Source organism: Geotrypetes seraphini, chromosome 7 (genome assembly GCF_902459505.1).
Source record: "Geotrypetes seraphini chromosome 7, aGeoSer1.1, whole genome shotgun sequence".
NCBI classification, from domain to species: Eukaryota; Metazoa; Chordata; class Amphibia; order Gymnophiona; family Dermophiidae; genus Geotrypetes; species Geotrypetes seraphini.
Genome location: NC_047090.1, coordinates 116037844 through 116054879, shown reverse-complemented (window position 1 = coordinate 116054879; position 17036 = coordinate 116037844). Strand labels below are relative to the sequence as shown.

Below are 17036 nucleotides of genomic sequence, written 5' to 3'. Positions count from 1 at the left end.
GGGTAGTGTCATGAGTTTAAAACCTCTGTCCGCTGTTCTCTAGCTCCCCTGACTCCACCCCCATCCCCACTCCCATGTAACCAAGACTGCCCTGACTGCTTCCAGTATAACTAGCTCTGACCACTATAATATCTCAAACAATCTATAAGGATCAGAAAGGATAAGTCAGCAGAATAAACTGTCCTCCCACCACCACATGAGTAAGCAAATAACACAAAACAGATTCTCTATAGTTAACAGTCCCTGAAAATCAATAAAAAGTGACTGTCACTGTAGATTCTATTATTATACATATTTAAGTTCAGAAAGAAATAGCTTGTAGGGTAAAACAAAAATCCTAATTTTATCTAGATCATCTATAGTAGGAAGTTAGCAATGTGGGCTACTGTTAAGACGAGAAATGTTATTGTTAACTACTGGTAGGTCTCATTGCCTAAAAGGGACTTGTGCTAGAACAGCACAAACAAGTGGTAAAATAACACATTATAATGGTAACTAACTTTCTAAATCAGAAGAAGGATGTCTGAATTGGGAAGTTCAGAGTTTGCAGCTTATTTTACAAAAGGCTCACTTAACATGGAGCCTTGTGTAAAATGCAAATCAGGCTGCAGTAAAACTATGTGTATTATGGTGGCACATTGAGGGGGGAAAACAAACATTTTATAATAAAACATTCAAGAGAACCACCCCTTGCAGGATTTTGTACGAATAAATAACAGGAGTTACAATGTAAGTAGCAGAATTTGCTACGAACACATTTAAAGGACAGTACTTATGCAAAAAGAGAACTCCATTTACCACTATTTTTGTTGCCTTCCACTCAACCAGTTTCTAACCTACTCAGTTGCTGTAGGACAGGGGTGTCAAATGAATATGCATGAGATCTATTAGCATACAATGAAAGCAGTGCATGCAAATAGATCTCATGCAAATTCATTGGGGAAATCCTGAAAACCCGACTGGATTGCAGCCCTCGAGGAGGGACTTTGACACCCCTGCTGTAGGACCATTACCAATAGCACCCAGTTTATTTATGTTACCTGTGTGGAAGTGTGTCAAAAGCTTTGTTGAAATCCAAGCGTGCCATATCTAGCTCTTTCCCTTGACCCCCAGCTCTCTGGCATTTTGAGGATCTCTCATCTGCGCAGAGTTTCGCACAAGATTGTTTTTAGCATTTGATCCATGAGTTTTTGAATCAGGACCCTCAGGGACCCCTGAGGAAGACAGTTTTGTTGAAACACGGACCGTGTTGGGTCCCTAGTCCCCACAGAATTGGGTCCTAGATACTTTTTCATGTGGATTATTGGATTGTACTTTCAATAAAGCCTGCATCTTGAACATCATCTTCTCCACAGTGTTTCTGTGGAGGATTAAGGGTCAACCTTTTGTTCGCCCACCATTTTATTTTTTTTATATCTTTATTTTTATTGATTTATAATATATCACAAGAAATACACTTGTTACTGCAATACAGAAAGAAAATTATCACAAACAACATTGTAAAAGCGGCATTCCATTATATCTTTCTTAGACCACAATCGCCCACCATTTTAACATTATTGTTCTCCACCTAGAAGCCTGAATAAGCAGAATAACAAATTTTAAATAAATTTGGAACTTGAAAACTTAGAGAAGAACCATATCTGTCCTTCTTTAATCCTCTGGGACCACTCCAGGCTTTAAAGAAGCATTGAAAAAGTCAGACAGTGGAGCCCCCAGAGCTTCCTTAAATTCCTACGGTACCCTTGGATGTATCCCATCCAGCCTCGCTGTGTTGTCTACCTTTAGTGTAGCTAGCTCCTCATCAACAGAGGCAACTGAAAATCCTGCAAGATCTATCACACTTCCTTTCCTATTTGTCATTGTCTTCTATGGTCATTGTCTCCTGCTCCTTGCCCTTCATCTGTGAACACGGAAATATTTGTCAAGCAATTCTGCTTTATCCTTGTGAGCTACAAAATTCTCCCCTTCACTCTTGAGCCTCACAATACCACTTTTGTATGTCTTCCTTTCACTAACATATCTAAAAAATGCTTGTCGCCCCATTTTGATGAAAGAAAAAATAACAGAGATCACGCTGTCACTTTAATAAGATACACATATGAAGTGGAACCTGAAACAGAACCTGACCCGGACTGTGGTGTGGCTATAGAGCCTGCTTCAGGAGTCCCAGGATCCTTAAGAAATTCTATTAATCAGTTGGCTCTAAAAATCATGTCTGGAAAGATGTCTGCAATGGAGGGTTTTTTTTCCTGTGATGGTGGTGAGTATCTCCCAAGATACTACAGTAAGAACATAGTCTTACTGGGTCAGTCCAATGGTCCATCTAGCCCAGTATTCATCTTAATAAGAACATAAGCCGTGCCTCTGCTGGGTCAGACCTGAAGTCCATCATGCCCAGCAGTCTGCTAACGCGGCGGTCCATCAGGTCCAGGACCTGTATATTAGCCCTCTATCTATACCCTTTTCCTTCAGAAAATTGTCCAATCCCTTCTTGAAATCTAATACCGTACCCTGTCCTATCACTCCCTCTGGAAGCGTGTTCCAGGTGTCCACTACCCATTGGGTGAAGAAGAACTTCCTAGCATTGGTTCTGAATCTGTCTCCTTTTAATTTTTCGGAATGCCCTCTTGTTCTTATAGTTGTCGAAAGTTTGAAGAATCTGTCCCTCTCCACTTTCTCTATGCCCTTCGTGATCTTATATGTCTCTATCATATCCCCTCTAAGTCTCCGCTTCTCCAGCAAAAAAAGCCCCAGTCTCTCTAATCTTTCAGCATATGAAAGGTTTTTTCATCTGAAGCAACATATTCATTTTCAATATTGCCTTGGGGAAAGGAGCTAAGATGCTGAACACTTCACAATAGAAGGAGGGGGAAGAAATTTTGGTGGTGCCATGGCATCTATGGGCACCCCAGCGTGAGCCAACGAGCTTGCAAGGAGCATGTTGACGTTGGTGCTTGTGACAGTGAGCAACTAGAGCAGGGAATTCCGGTCCTCGAGAGCTGTATTCCAGTCGGGTTTTCAGGATTTCCCCAATGAATATGCATTGAAAACAGTGCATGCACATAGATCTCATGCATATTCATTGGGGAAATCCTGAAAACCCGACTGGAATAAGGCTCTCGAGGACCGGAGTTCCCTACCCCTGAACTAGAGGTACGGGGAAGGGGGACGCATATGCAGCGGGGGCGGAGAGGAGAAGGGTGCCGGTGCTTGGGTAGGACTGCCCCCCCTTACTACGCCCTCGGGGGATGTTTTGAAAGTGTTTTGGGCAGACTTTAAAAATGTTTACTTCATATTTTGCAACAGCAATACATATATACTTCAAATAGCTTTTCCTTTGACATTTACAACTACTCTGAGTCATGTATATGTGATGACAGCTAACTGCTCAGTTGGACCTGAACTTTGGAAGAGTGATTGAAGGGCCAAATATGCTTCTCTCTGGTGTTTAAAATACATCAGAAATAAGAAAATATGAGTTTTGAAGCTTGGCACCTCTGGGATTTGCAAAATAGTACTTAAGAAAAGCCTTGCTAAGTCAGACCATGGTCCATCGAGTGCAGCATCCTGTCTCTGACAATGGCCAATCGATGTCACAAGTACTAGACAGATCCCAAAAAGTAGATATATTTCTCTTAGCTTATGCCCAGGAATGAACAGTAGCTTTCACAATTCTACCTGATGGTTGATGTCTTTCTTTAGAGGGGGTAAAGAGGCATCTTTCTACCAAGCAGACACAGTATATGGTAAGAGTGGTTAACGTAGCTGGTTTTAAAAAAGGTTTGGACAAGTTTCTGGAGGAAAAGTCCATAGTCTGTTATTGAGACATGGGGGAAGCCACTGCTTGCCCTGGATCGGTAGCATAGAATGTTGTTACTATTTGGGTTTTTGGCAGGTACTAGTGACCTGGATTGGCCATCATGAAGATGGCATACTGGGTTAGATGGACCATTGGTCTGACACAGTAAGTCTATTTTTATGTTTGTTAGTCATGATTCTGTTAACAGTGCCTAAGCTTAATTGATATGCGTCCAGCGTCAATTTCTCAGCACCCCCTTGTATATCAGTGGTGTTTACAAAAATAATCAACTTCCTAAATTCTCAGTATTATTTTGCCACTGTAGCTGAAAAGAGTGTTATTTTATTTTGCAAGGTACCAATTTACAGAATCGTTAGTAATGCTAAGTTTTGGCATCGTTTCAGATAATTGATTGAAGGATGTCAACAAAAAGTGTGGAATTTTTAAGTGTGGAACTCCAAGTTCTCATGAAATGCCTATTCCTTGTAGCAAAGTCCAGTCCAGACTTTCCTGGAGCCTTTCACACATACTGAAAACAGGATAGACACTCATAGAAGGTATAAGGTAAAGCTTTTATTTATACACTCTTTTAAGCCTGACCCCTCACATGCTTAGGGGAAGTAGTTTCTCTATTCATGTAAACAGTCCCAGCCAGACCCATGAATATATTCCACAGTTCTCAGAATAATCTGGGTTAGCCAACCAAGTATCAAAAGTCTCACAATATCAGCTCTTTCAAACAGTCCTTTTCAGACTTTATCTTCCCAGGGTTCCCCTTAACCCATGGCTAGGGAATTAATTCAACTTTAAACCTTCTCTATTTAGGGAAGTCTCTTTCTAGAGGCTCTCTCCCCAAGGAGTCCTCCCTGAATGATCCCAGACTGGGCATATGAATGTCTTCCTGCCTATGACTCATTAGGGTAGCCTGTTCCGGCAGTTTAGCACCACCTGCTGGATGAGGGTTGAGCTCTAAGCTATAGAGTTCAGTGTTTCCCGGTTCATGTAGTTCACTCACTAATAGGTCAGCATCGCCTCTTGCCTCTAGGATAGCACTAGTGAGAGAGAACCCCTTACTCTCTCTCATTCCTGCAGAAAAAAACTGCAAAGGAAATCCATGAATGTATGATGCAAACCCTAAGTGACAAATGCCCATCATACTCCATAGTGAAGAAGTGGTGCGCAAACTTTCAGCATGGAGATTTCAAGATTGAAGATGCAGCAAGATCTGTGAGGGCTCAAATGGTATCAACTCCTGAAGTTGTTGACCATGTCCATGACCTCAATTTTGCAAATTGGTGAATATTGACGAAAACAATTGCTAAGACACTACAGATATCCAGGGAACGAGTTGAGTGTATAAACCACGAGCAGCTGGGTATGCAGAAGCTGTCAGCCAAGCGGGTGCCCAAATGTTTGAATGCAGATGAGAAACAACATTGAATGGACATTTCCAAGTTGATTTTGCAGTATTTTCAGCAAGCCAGTGCCAACTTTTTGGAGCAACTAGTTACTATGATGCTGAGACAAAACAACAGTCCATACAATAACGGCACTCAGGTTCTCCAAGACCAAGGAAATTCAACACCCAAAAGTCAGCAGGAAAGGTCATGGCGTCAGTATTTTGAGATCAGGAAAGTGTTGTAATGACTGAATATCTTCCAAGGGACCAAACAGTTAATGCAGAATACCACTATAATTTGCTGTGCTGATTAAAGGAGGCATTAAAAGAAGAGGGAAGCTGCGGAAAGGTGTTCTCTTTTTGCAAAACAATGCAACCGCTCACAAGGCTGGCAAAATTATGGATGTTTTGACATAGTTGAGGTTTCAGTGCATAGACTATCCACCCTACCCAACAGATCTTGCTCCATCTGACTGTTTTGTGTCCAAATCTTAGAAGAGCTTGAAAGGACAACAATTTTTGAGTGTTTCAGTGATCAGACATCAGAGTATTTTTTGGAAGGGTTACAGACATATGTGCCAAATGTGTTGAACTTAAGAACATAAGAATTGCTGCTGCTGGGTCAGACCAGTGGTCCATCGTGTCCAATAGTCTGCTCATGTGGCAGCCATCAGGTCAAAGACCAGTGCTCTAAATGAGTCCAGCTTCCCCTGCGTACGTTCCAATTTAACAGGAACTTGTCCAACTTTGTCTTGAATCCCTAGATGGTGTTTTCCCCTATAACAGACTCCGGAAGAGTGTTCCAGTTTTCTAACACTCTCTGGGTGAAGAAGAACTTCCTTATGTTTGTACGGAATCTATCCCCTTTCAACTTTAGAGAGTGCCCTCTCGTTCTCCCTACCTTGGAGAGGGTGAACAATCTGTCTTTATCTGCTAAGTCTATTCCCTTCAGTATTTTGAATGTTTCAATCATGTCCCCTCTCAGTGTCCTCTTTTCAAGGGAAAAGAGGCCCAGTTTCTCCAATCTCTCACTGTACGGCAACTCCTGCAGCCCCTTAACTTAGGGGTAAATATGTGGAATAACTTGTAAGTTTCATGGTTCCATATCATTCCCTTCTTGGTTGGACTGAACCTTTCAGCACCCCCTTGTAGGTGCAGTTTACAGAATCCAGCCCATACAGTCTACTCTTAACAATAAAAAAACCCCACAGCAAAACATTAAAAAGACATTAAAAAATCATTAAGCAAAGAAAATGAAGCATAGCTACCAATCAACAAAAGGTTTGCTTTAGTTTAAACAGTCACTTTTTCATTATCCTGTTCCCATAAGATTGTAAAAACAGTAAATTTTTCAATTCCTTCTTAAAAACAGTAAAATTTGTCAGTTTACGATACATGGATCTAAAGTAGGGGTCTCAAAGTCCCTCCTTGAGGGCCACAATCCAGTCGAGTTTTCAGGATTTCCCCAATGAATATGCATTGAAAGCAGTGCATACACATAGATCTCATGCATGGTTCATAGACAAAACCGCGGGAGACAAAGGCGCGCCGACAACTGAGCGCAAGACGGAGGCGCGCGCCGAAGAAAATGACAGTTTTTAGGGGCTTCGACGGGGGTTTTTGTTGGGGAGCTCCCCCCCATTTTACTTAATACAGATCGCGGCAGCGTTGTGGGTGGTTTGGGGGGTTGTAACCCCCCTCATTATACTGTAAACTTAACTTTTTCCCTGTTTTTAGGGAAAAAGTGAAGTGTTCAGTAAAATGTGGGGGGTTACAACCCCCCAAACCCCCCACAACACGGCGCGATCTGTATAAAGTAAAGTGGGGGGGTTCCCCCACCACACACACCCCCCCGTCGGAGCCCCTAAAAACAGTTATTTTCTTCAGCGCTCGCCTCCGCACTGCGCTCAGTTATCGGCGCGCGCCTTTGTCTTTCACGGTTTTGACCTGACACCCTCATGCATATTCATTGTGGAAATCCTGAAAACCCGACTGGATTGCGGCCCTCAAGGAGGGACTTTGAGATCCCTGATCTAGCGTGTTAGAGTGTTCCACAACTTAGGGCCCATCACTTTAAAAAAAAAAAAGAGGACACTATAGCACCTCAAGCCTAATTGTTTTAAATCAGGGATGTAAAAGTCGCCGCAATCCAGTTGGGTTTTCAGGATTTCCCCAATGAATATTCATGAGATCTATTTGCATGCACTGCTTTCATTGTATGCTAATAGATCTCATGCATATTCATTGTGGAAATCCTGAAAACCCGACTGGATTGCGGCCCTCAAGGAGGGACTTTGACACCCCTGATTTAAATGAAGGGATTCTAGTAACAAACCATCAAAGATTGCAATGACCAAACAGGTTGATAAACCTTTAAATTAGCAGAAATCACAGGGAAAATCATATGATTCAAAATCTTAAAACCAAACAGGGTATTTTAAATTTAATACATTGCTCCATAGGTAACCAGTGCAAGGATTTTAAAATTGGTGAAATATGATCATAACGAGATGCCCCTATTAAATTTCTAGCTGCTGCATTTTGAGCTACACTTGCAGTGCTCTAAGATAACTTTAGAGACTGGGACCCAAAACAGGAGACTTCTTCAGACAAATCTTAGTCCAGCAGAAGCTGAAAGCAGGTTATAGGTCCAATTTCATCTCATTTCTAGTCCCATCAATAATAGAGCTGCCGTGCATAGCCCCAGCCTCTGAACAAATGACTTAAGTCAATTTAATTTTCTTAATGGAACTGGGAACAAAGACTTGTGTACGTAGAGTACAAGATGGATCACTGCAGCAGGAGCAGCTGTTCCTAGATAAGCAAAGCCTAGCAATACCTTTACAATCGATTTGCACTCTGCTCTGATCTCAGTGGATGTTAATATTATGATTCTTAAACACCAATGATTTAACTGCTGCATTAAACTTCTGACCGCTATCACTGACCAGATGACCTCTTTCAGCATCTTACTAGGGCTGGCATTCTTCGGGAATTTATGTATTTATTTTAAAACTTATACCCCGCTTAAACCTAAGTGGTTCACAAGATACATACACAGTTTTTTAAAATGGTGATTTTGAGTCAGTCAGGGCCTTTGGCCCTTCCCACAGCATCCCAAGATGCACTGGGAGGGGGAAGCCCCATCATTTGCAACACACAGGTCCTATAGGCAGCAGGGAGTGAGCTTCCCTCCTGCATGTGATCTTCCAAAGGTACGGGGGGTTCCGGGAATGTGGGAGGGGGTTCCAGGAATGTTGGGGGAGCCGAGATGTTAGGCAATGTCGGGAGAGGTCCGGGATGTTGGAAAGATGTGGGGGATGTCGGGAATGTCAAGGGGAAATCCAGGATGTTGGGGGAAGGGGTGTAGGGCTCATTGGCTCAGCTAATCCTGGCAGGGGGAATCCCCATCAGCTGAGCCACCAGGAGTCCCTGAAACCGGCTCAGCTGATGGAAATTCCTACTACCGCAATCAGTTAAGGTAGTTTGTGGGTACATCTACAAAACTTACTTTTGTATGTTTTTGGCATGGACATTTTTATTTTTGAAAATGGGCAAAAAAGGTAGACGTCTTAAGGACCAAAACTTATACCTAGCTCATTTTCAAAAATAAAAGATAGATGTTTGGCAGCTTTGAAAATGGACATTTTTCCTGCTGGTTTTGTGGACGTCTTGCACAAAAACATCCAACCTCAGACTTAGGCACATTTTTGATTATGACCCTCCATGTATACTGGTATTAGTATGTGTTGAATTAGGATAAAAACTTGTATCATAAAACTTGTACAGTGGTGCCTCGCATAACGAACGCCTCGCACAATGAACGCTGCACACAACGAACTTCATGTCTTGATTCACACAACGAACTTCGTTTCACACAACGAACTTCACACAACGAACTTCGTTTCACACAACGAAGTCGCCCGAGCTGCCGATGTATTGCATCCTTCCGCGCAGGCAGTCGTTAGTCACTGCGCTTAACTGCCCTCTCTCACTGTATACAGTCGTCCTTTTAAGATAAACTCAATATTTTTTATATATCATGGCTTCTAAAAAAAGCAGGAAGGTGATTTCTGTTGAAATGAAACGGGAAATAATTAGAAGGAGTGAATGTGGGGTAAAACAGTGTGACCTCGTCAAAGAGTTTGGCCTCAGCAAGACCACCATTTTCACCATTTTCACAAATTTATCTTTTTTTATGTCATCTTAGCATATTTTATGCTGCAGAACGAATTATTTTTTTTAACATGTATTGTTATGGGAAAACGCGTTTCACATAACGAACTTTTCGCATAACAAACTTGCTCCTGGAACGAATTAAGTTTGTTGTGTGAGGCACCACTGTACTGTAATTATAGCAAATTGTCCCATTTTCACTCAACAGACCCATTCTTCCCTAACCATTCATTAACCCTAATCATCCCAATCTCAATTCCACCCTAAACTGCCAACCAGGAAGACAATATATAACGCATTTCTTTACTCAGTTAAACACATTGCAGATTAAATTCCAACCTACTAATTTTCTTTCGGGAACAGTTTTTGAGTTTTAAACCCTGTTCACTTTAGTCATGATCATATTAATTTGAATCTCAAATATCCCTTGTCTTGTCATTTCTTTCTCTATAATATCACCAAAATCTGACCCTTCCTTTCTGAACACACTACTCTTACCAAAACCCTTATCACCTTTCACCTAGACTACTACAATTTCCTTCTCACAGGTTCCCCATGGAACCATTTTTCCCCTTCAAGCTATTCAAAATTCTCTTGCACAATTTATATTCTGCCAGAGTCACTATACTCACATCACCCCTCTCAAGTCACTTCATTGGCTCCCTATCCATTTCCACATACAATTCAAACTCCTCTTATTGACTTACAAGTGTATTCACTCTGCAGCTCCTCAGTATTTCTCCCTACACTCCTTTATGTGAACTCCGTTTATTGGGCAAGCCCCATTTATTCTGTATCCTTCTCCTCTACTGCCAACTCAAGACTATGCAACGTCTATCTTACTGCACCACACACCTGGAACAAACTGTCTGAGCCATTACATCAAGCTCTGTCCCTGGTAGTATTTAAATCTAGACTAAAAGCCCACTTCAAGGTTGCTTTTTACTCCTAATCCCACTCGCTTGTAAAGCACCCATGCCTACTTGAGAAACTCCCTAACCCCTTACGTGTCCTGTTTGTCTGTTGGCTAGATTGTAAGCAGGGACTGTCTCTTGAATGTTTTAATGTACACAGTACAGCACTTTGTATGTCTAGCAGTGCTATAGAACTAAGTAGTACGAAGTATTATGTCTGTTAACTAGATTGTAAAACTCCACAGAACAGATATTTATTTCTTTTTTACGTCTTTGTAGCACTGCATATGCTTTGTAGTGCTATAAAAATGTTAAGTAGCAGCAATTGTATTAGCAATATTTCATGTCAATAACAATCCTTTCTTTGAATATATAAAAGTTTGGGTATGTAGAGCAGGAAAGTATAGGCCTGTACATGTTGTAGAAGTGTTGAAGTATGTATATGCATTCAAAAATTGAGCAAACAGGTTTCTAAACCAATTTAAAAGTTGTAATATAGTTGAGAGAAAGGGTCTCAGAAATCCTGCAATGTTCAATGAATGAACGCCAAGATGGTCATGCAGGTAGGATTCTTATTCATCGACCCGAATCACTCACTCATCATTTAAAGCGTTTGAATCAACAAAACTATATGTTGAATAAATTACATTATATTCTGAATGAATAAATCATGCACTTATCTTTAAACTTTTTGTAGAAAAGTGCCTCCGTGCAAAAAAGGTGCTGTGAGCAGTGCAATGTAATATTCGCCCGACGGGGCCCATTTCGCCAACTATTAATGGCTTCCTCGGGGGTCTTTCTATGAAAATGTTATCAGCTTCTGTCAACAATTTTCATGAAAATGGCGCCGTTTAGAGAGTTGCATGGGAATGGGGATTGTGGAAATTCCACTGAATATTTGCCACAGGATTCCCTTGGGGATGGAAGCAGTTGCTAAAGGATTCCCATGGGAGTATAGTCAAATTATCTGGTGATGCCAGAATGAGATTTGGAACGCACTGACAGAAGCAACTGGAGAACCAGACTGAGGCTTGGAACACTCTGCTTGAATAGTGAATACCACCGAAAAAGCCATGGGAGGCTGTTGGACTTGGGAGAAAATGGAGGTCTGCAAGAGAGTACGTAATTATGTTGACTCTTGCAGGCATGGGTGCGATGGAGGAGATTAATTGTGGGGATGAGTGGATCTTAGCAGGTACAGGTGGGTATGAGTTGAATTCCAATGGGTACGAGCAAGGATAGGTGGCATTTCTGTCCCTGCAAAACTCTCTAATCTTGCTTCCCACAGAAATAAGTGAAAGAGTGCTCACCATTCCTCCCCCTCTTGTCTTAGAGGGATATATGTACTTAAGTTGGTCTTGAGGTGCTGAATCTGGACTGTGAATCTCTCTGGGATAGGCTCATGCCACGAATAGAAGAACAGCTCCAGCAGACAGGATGCAGAGCTCCTAGGCAGCACGTGACTCTGGAAGTGGAACTCGCATCTTTCAGAGAAATGGCTGAAGTTCAAGAGAAGGATTCCGCCTGTGAGACAATGAAGAGGAGGAAAGAACAAAAAATAAAAAGCAGAGACAATGTTGACTGAGAATGAAGAAATTAAGGGGCCCTATTGCTAAGCCCTAACACAGCTTACCGAAGGACACGCTATAACAATCTGCAGTAATCATATGCTATTTATTTTATTTTGTATTTTGTTTTGTTTTTTTGGTGGTGGAAAGCTTGTGGAAACATTATCCAGCTACCATGCTCACATTAGCACATGCTAACTGGATAACATGGACTTAACATGGAAACCCTTAGCACCTTTTATACAGAAGACGGTAAGTGCTGCCACATTTGGTAGGTGCTAAACTAAACCATAAACTTATATACTGCATCTTCTCTTTAAAAATAGAGCTCGACACGGTTTACAGAACATTAAAGAAAAAAAATACAATAGGGATGGGGATAATATAGAGGGAAACGAAGATCACAATTTTGAAAAAAGAAAAGTTTTCAGATGTTTTCGGAATAATAGGAAAGAGCCCAGATCATGCAACTGGACAGGAACATTATTCCAGAGCTCAGTAATTTTGAAAAGAGACTTCCCTAGTTTTCCAGTATAGATGACAGGACCTGCAAAACTAAAGATAGAAAATATCCTATTTTACTGTCATGGTAGAAATGGGCTTAGTGCATGTCAGCTAGAGTCATTCTTTGCCTTAAGCATTGGTCCTTAGCACATCTGTTGAAACTGTGGTTTCTTCTAGCCTTCTGCCAAGGCTCACTGGAGAAAGGACTGCTATGATGAACCCAGGTCCCACAAAGGTTCATACACCTGGATTAATGGCCACTGTGCATGGGTTGTGATGTTTTTCTCCTGACGCAGCTGGTGTGGCCAGCGAAACAAGAATTCTTGTCAGGTTATAATAGAAGACAGCAGTTTGAAGATATTGTTGCAGTGGCTGGATGCTGCGTTTGAGACCTGATTGGCTGTTTGGTTCCAGAAAAGTTTAACTTCTCTGGAGACAAGCAGGGGTTATGCAGGCACACTTGTTGGTTAAGTCCTTAGATTGATCCTGTGTGTTGGTGCTATCCCCTAGCTACAATAAGCTTTTAGCTTACTTGGCATGTGCAGGGACTCCTGCCTTCCAAGGCTCCTCCCCTTGCCTGTCAGTCTTTTCTTTAGCCACTCCTAGGTTGCAGCTCTCCCCTTTCTCTCCCTCACACTAATAAAGAAAGAAAAAAAAGGGTGAAATATATTTATGACTTCTAGCATCCATTTAAGAACAAATTTCACAGATATTTAAAAAAAAAAAAAAAAAAGGAATGAAGAGAACCCATCAATATTTGCAGCTCTTCAGTTTCCAGACATCAAAACTGGCAGGCCGCAGCTCCCCACAGTACTTCTTCCGGAGCCCAAAACAGTCAGCAGCAGCTGCCCTGTTCACAGCTCAGTGCATCAGGAGAGATGACTTTGCCAAGTCTGCAGCTGCTCCACTTGCTCCTTCCCTCCAGGGCCCTGTTTCGGCACCACTGGAGGAGGTGAATCACCGCTCCCAAACATCAGCTGATAACGGAAAAACCACTGCAGCTCCCTCAGTAAAATTGCTGGAGCCCGACACTTACAGCTGCAGAGTGCGGACTGCTTGGTTGTGGATCTGGCCACTGGTGAATGGATATCTGTGGCAAAGCCGCTGGCTGCTTCAGCTGCTCTCTCCCTCCAGGGCCCTATTTAGGTACTGCTGGAGGAGGTCAGCCATCATTCCCCAATCATATCGGCTCAGAGGGCCACACAGCAGCAGAGACTATCAGATATACCACCCCCTCACCTCTGGCCATAGCACCTTCAATACAGGATCTCTGGATACTTCTGTGGCAGCGCTTTAGTAATCACCTGGATCTGTTGCTCCCTCCCCCCAGGGTCCTGTTTTGGCACTGCTGGGGGCCTTGAACTGCTATTTCCTGATGGTTTCAGAATGGGAACAAGCAGAGGAAATAGCCAGTGTGCAGAAAAGATGGCAGCCAGCCGGAGCCGCCTGATGCTCTATCCCTTCTCCACCAGCGAGCACAATGCCAACTTTGGAGGTTCACCTCAGGCCTGCAGTTTTAGACTAATGGGAAAGTTCCTGCAGGCCCGGCTTCAGCCTGGCAACCCTATCCCTCTTCAGGTAAGCATCAGCAGACAAAGAAAGGTCTAAGGGCGCCCCTCCTCCTCCAAATCAACTACTGTAGATTACTTATTTCAAAGATCCAAGGATTCCACCTCAAGTGAGGCAAATTTAAGTAGGAGGTGCTGTTGCTTTTATGGACAATTAAGAATCCATTCCTGTTCTTAAACTAAGAGCTGGAATGCAGAGAGTTCAATAGAACTTTAAGTTCAGCACAATGGATCCAGGCTAGCAAGTATAAAATCACTATGTTCACTGTGATATAAACATCTTTGTAGATCCAAGCCTGGTCTTTAAATGCTAGCAAATGACTGATACTGGGACTCCATTCAGATCAGTGGTCTCAAACTCAAATCCTTTGCAGGGCCACATTTTGGATTTGTATGTACTTGGAGGGCCTCAGAAAAAAATAGTTAATATCTTATTAAAGAAATGACAATTTTGCATGAGGTAAAACTCTTTATAGTTTATAAATCTTTCCTTTTGGCTAAATCTTAATAATAATATTGTAATTTCTAGCTAAAGAGACATATGATCAAGAAACTGTTTTATTTTACTTTTGTGATTATGATAAACATACTGAGGGCCTCAAAATAGTACCTGGTGGGACGCATGTGGCCCCCCAGGCCACGGGTTTGAGACTACTGATTCAAATGAACTTGCCAGCATATCCTTGCAGGGATAACATAAGAACATAAGCAGTGCCCCCACCTCGCAGAAAAGTGCAGGCTTCTCCCCTTTCAACCCTCTTGTTTACACCCAAGTGCTCCCTGAGTAGCTGTGGCCCACTTCAGATTTGAAAAAAGCTTACTAGTAAATCAGGAAGTAGAGGGAACCCTGGAAAGAAGTTGCACTGTTAGCTTCGGCAAGCAGGAATTAATTTGACAGTGTTTGAGAGGATAAATAGTGTGCTTCTCTCTAGGAAACAATGAATACATCTGACAGACCCAGTGTGGAACATTAATATGGGATAGAAGTGCACAACCTCTGTTCTCATTGCAAGCACCTGGCCTGTTGCTGCATCAGCGGCGGTTGCTTGGAGAAATTGACGGCGGCGGCTTGAGGGGGGCAGAGTGACAGAGAGAAAGAAAGGGGGACAGGGAGAGAGAAAGAAAGAAAAAGAGTTGAAAGAACGATAGAAAGAGAGGATACACAGTCAGAAGGAAGTGCAACCAGAGCCTCATGAAATCACCAGACAAAAAAAGTACGAATTAACATTTTCTCTGTATACAGTGTGCTTTATGTTTTTTAAATTTTATGTTTGCCATTATGAATTAATAATATATTCTGTGTAGCACTGTGTATGTCAGGTAGTGCTATATAAATATTTAATAGTAGTAGTACTAAGTAGTACATGAAAAATGAATGGAAGAAATTGGGTGCAGGGCTGGGGTGGGGCTAGGGCGGGATTGGGGGCGGGGCTGACAATTAATAGATGTCCCGTTTTGATGAAAAAAATAAATGGTCACCTTAGAGTAGTACCATGTCCTTCTTCATGTACAGCGACCAGTGCTGTACGCAGTACTCCAGGTGAGGGCGTACCATGGCTCGGTACAGCAGCATGATAACCTTCTCCGATCTGTTTGTGATCCCCTTCTTTATCATTCCTGTATGCCCTTTTTGCCGCCGCCGCACATTGCGCGGACGGCTTCATCGACTTGTTGATCAGAACTCCCAAGTCCCTTTCCTGGGAGGTCTCTCCAAGTAACGCCCCAGACATCCTGTATTTGTGCAGGAGATTTTCGTTACCGACATGCATCACTGTACACTTAGCCACGTTGAACCTCATCTGCCATGTTGATGCCCATTCCTCGAGCCTGATTATGTCACGTTGCAGATCTTCGCAATCCCCTGCGTCTTCACTACTATGAATAACTTTGTATCATCCGTGAATTTAATTACATCGTTCGTCGTACCTATGTCCAAACCATTTATAAAGATGTTGAAGAGCATGGGTCCAAGCACCGAGCCCTGCGGCACTCCACTGGTGATTCTCTTCCATCCCCACTCTCTGTTTCCTATGCTCCAGCAAGTTTTTAATCCACATGAGTATTTCACCCTCAATTCCATGGCTCGCAATTTTTCAAAATAGTCATTCATGTGGAACCTTGTCGAACGCCTTCTGAAAGTCCAGATATGCAATGTCAACCGAGTCACCCTTGTCTATCTGCCTGTTTACCGTACTCCTTCGAAGAAGTGCAGCAAGTTTGTCAAACAAGATCTGCCTTTGCTGAAACCGTGCTGGCTGGTCATCATCAGCCCATGTCAGTCAAGGTGATCAATGATGCGGTCCTTTATCAGCGCCTCTACCATCTTTCCTGGTACCGAGGTCAGACTTATCGGTCTGTAGTTTCCCGGATCTCCCCTCGAACCTTTTTTGAAGATCGGCGTAACATTCGCCACCTTCCAGTCCTCTGGAATCTTTCCCGATACAATCGACAGATTGGCTATTAGTTGAAGCAGTTCAGCTATGGTCCCTTTCAGTTCCTTAATGACCCTCGGATGGATGCCATCCGGTCCCGGGGATTTATCGCTCTTAAGCCTATCAATCTGCCTGCATACCTCTTCTAGACTGACCGTTAACCCTGTCAGTTTCCTGTTTTCACTCCCAGCATATAGCCTAATGGGTTCCGGTATGCTGTATATATCCTCTTTCGTAAATACAGATGCAAAAAACGTGTTCAGTCTGTCAGCAATTGCTTTGTCCTCCTTTAGCGCTCCCTTTATTCCTAGGTCATCCAACGGTCCCACCGCTTCCTTTGTGGGTCGTTTCCCTTTAATATATCGAAAGAATGGCTTGAAGTTTTTCGCCTCCTTGGCTATTTTCTCCTCGTGGTCTCTTTTGGCCCCTTTTACTGCCTTATGGCACCTGCGTTGATGCTGTTTGTGCTTATTCCAGTTTTCATTAGTTTTTGATCTTTTCCTTTCCTTAAATGAGTTTTTTTTGTCTCTGATTGCTTCCTTTACCACTACATTGAGCCATGCTGGTTCTTTATTCTTTTTCCTCTTTGATCCCTTGTTGATATGCCGTATATATAGATTTTGCGACTTTGTGACCGTATCCTTAAAAAGAGACCAAGCTTGATCTAGCGTAT

General features: G+C 42.5%; 1 protein-coding gene across 5 annotated transcripts in view; it reads right to left on the bottom strand.

The window, feature by feature from the left end:
• LTK (leukocyte receptor tyrosine kinase) overlaps nt 1-17036 on the bottom strand; it is a 257225-nt gene that overhangs the window by 122570 nt on the left and 117619 nt on the right. For all 5 annotated transcript variants that reach the window (XM_033953192.1, XM_033953193.1, XM_033953194.1 and 2 more), the window contains exon 3: nt 11602-11815. In XM_033953192.1, the coding sequence (XP_033809083.1) occupies nt 11602-11815 (214 nt within the window). The remainder of the gene's footprint in view (nt 1-11601; nt 11816-17036) is intronic.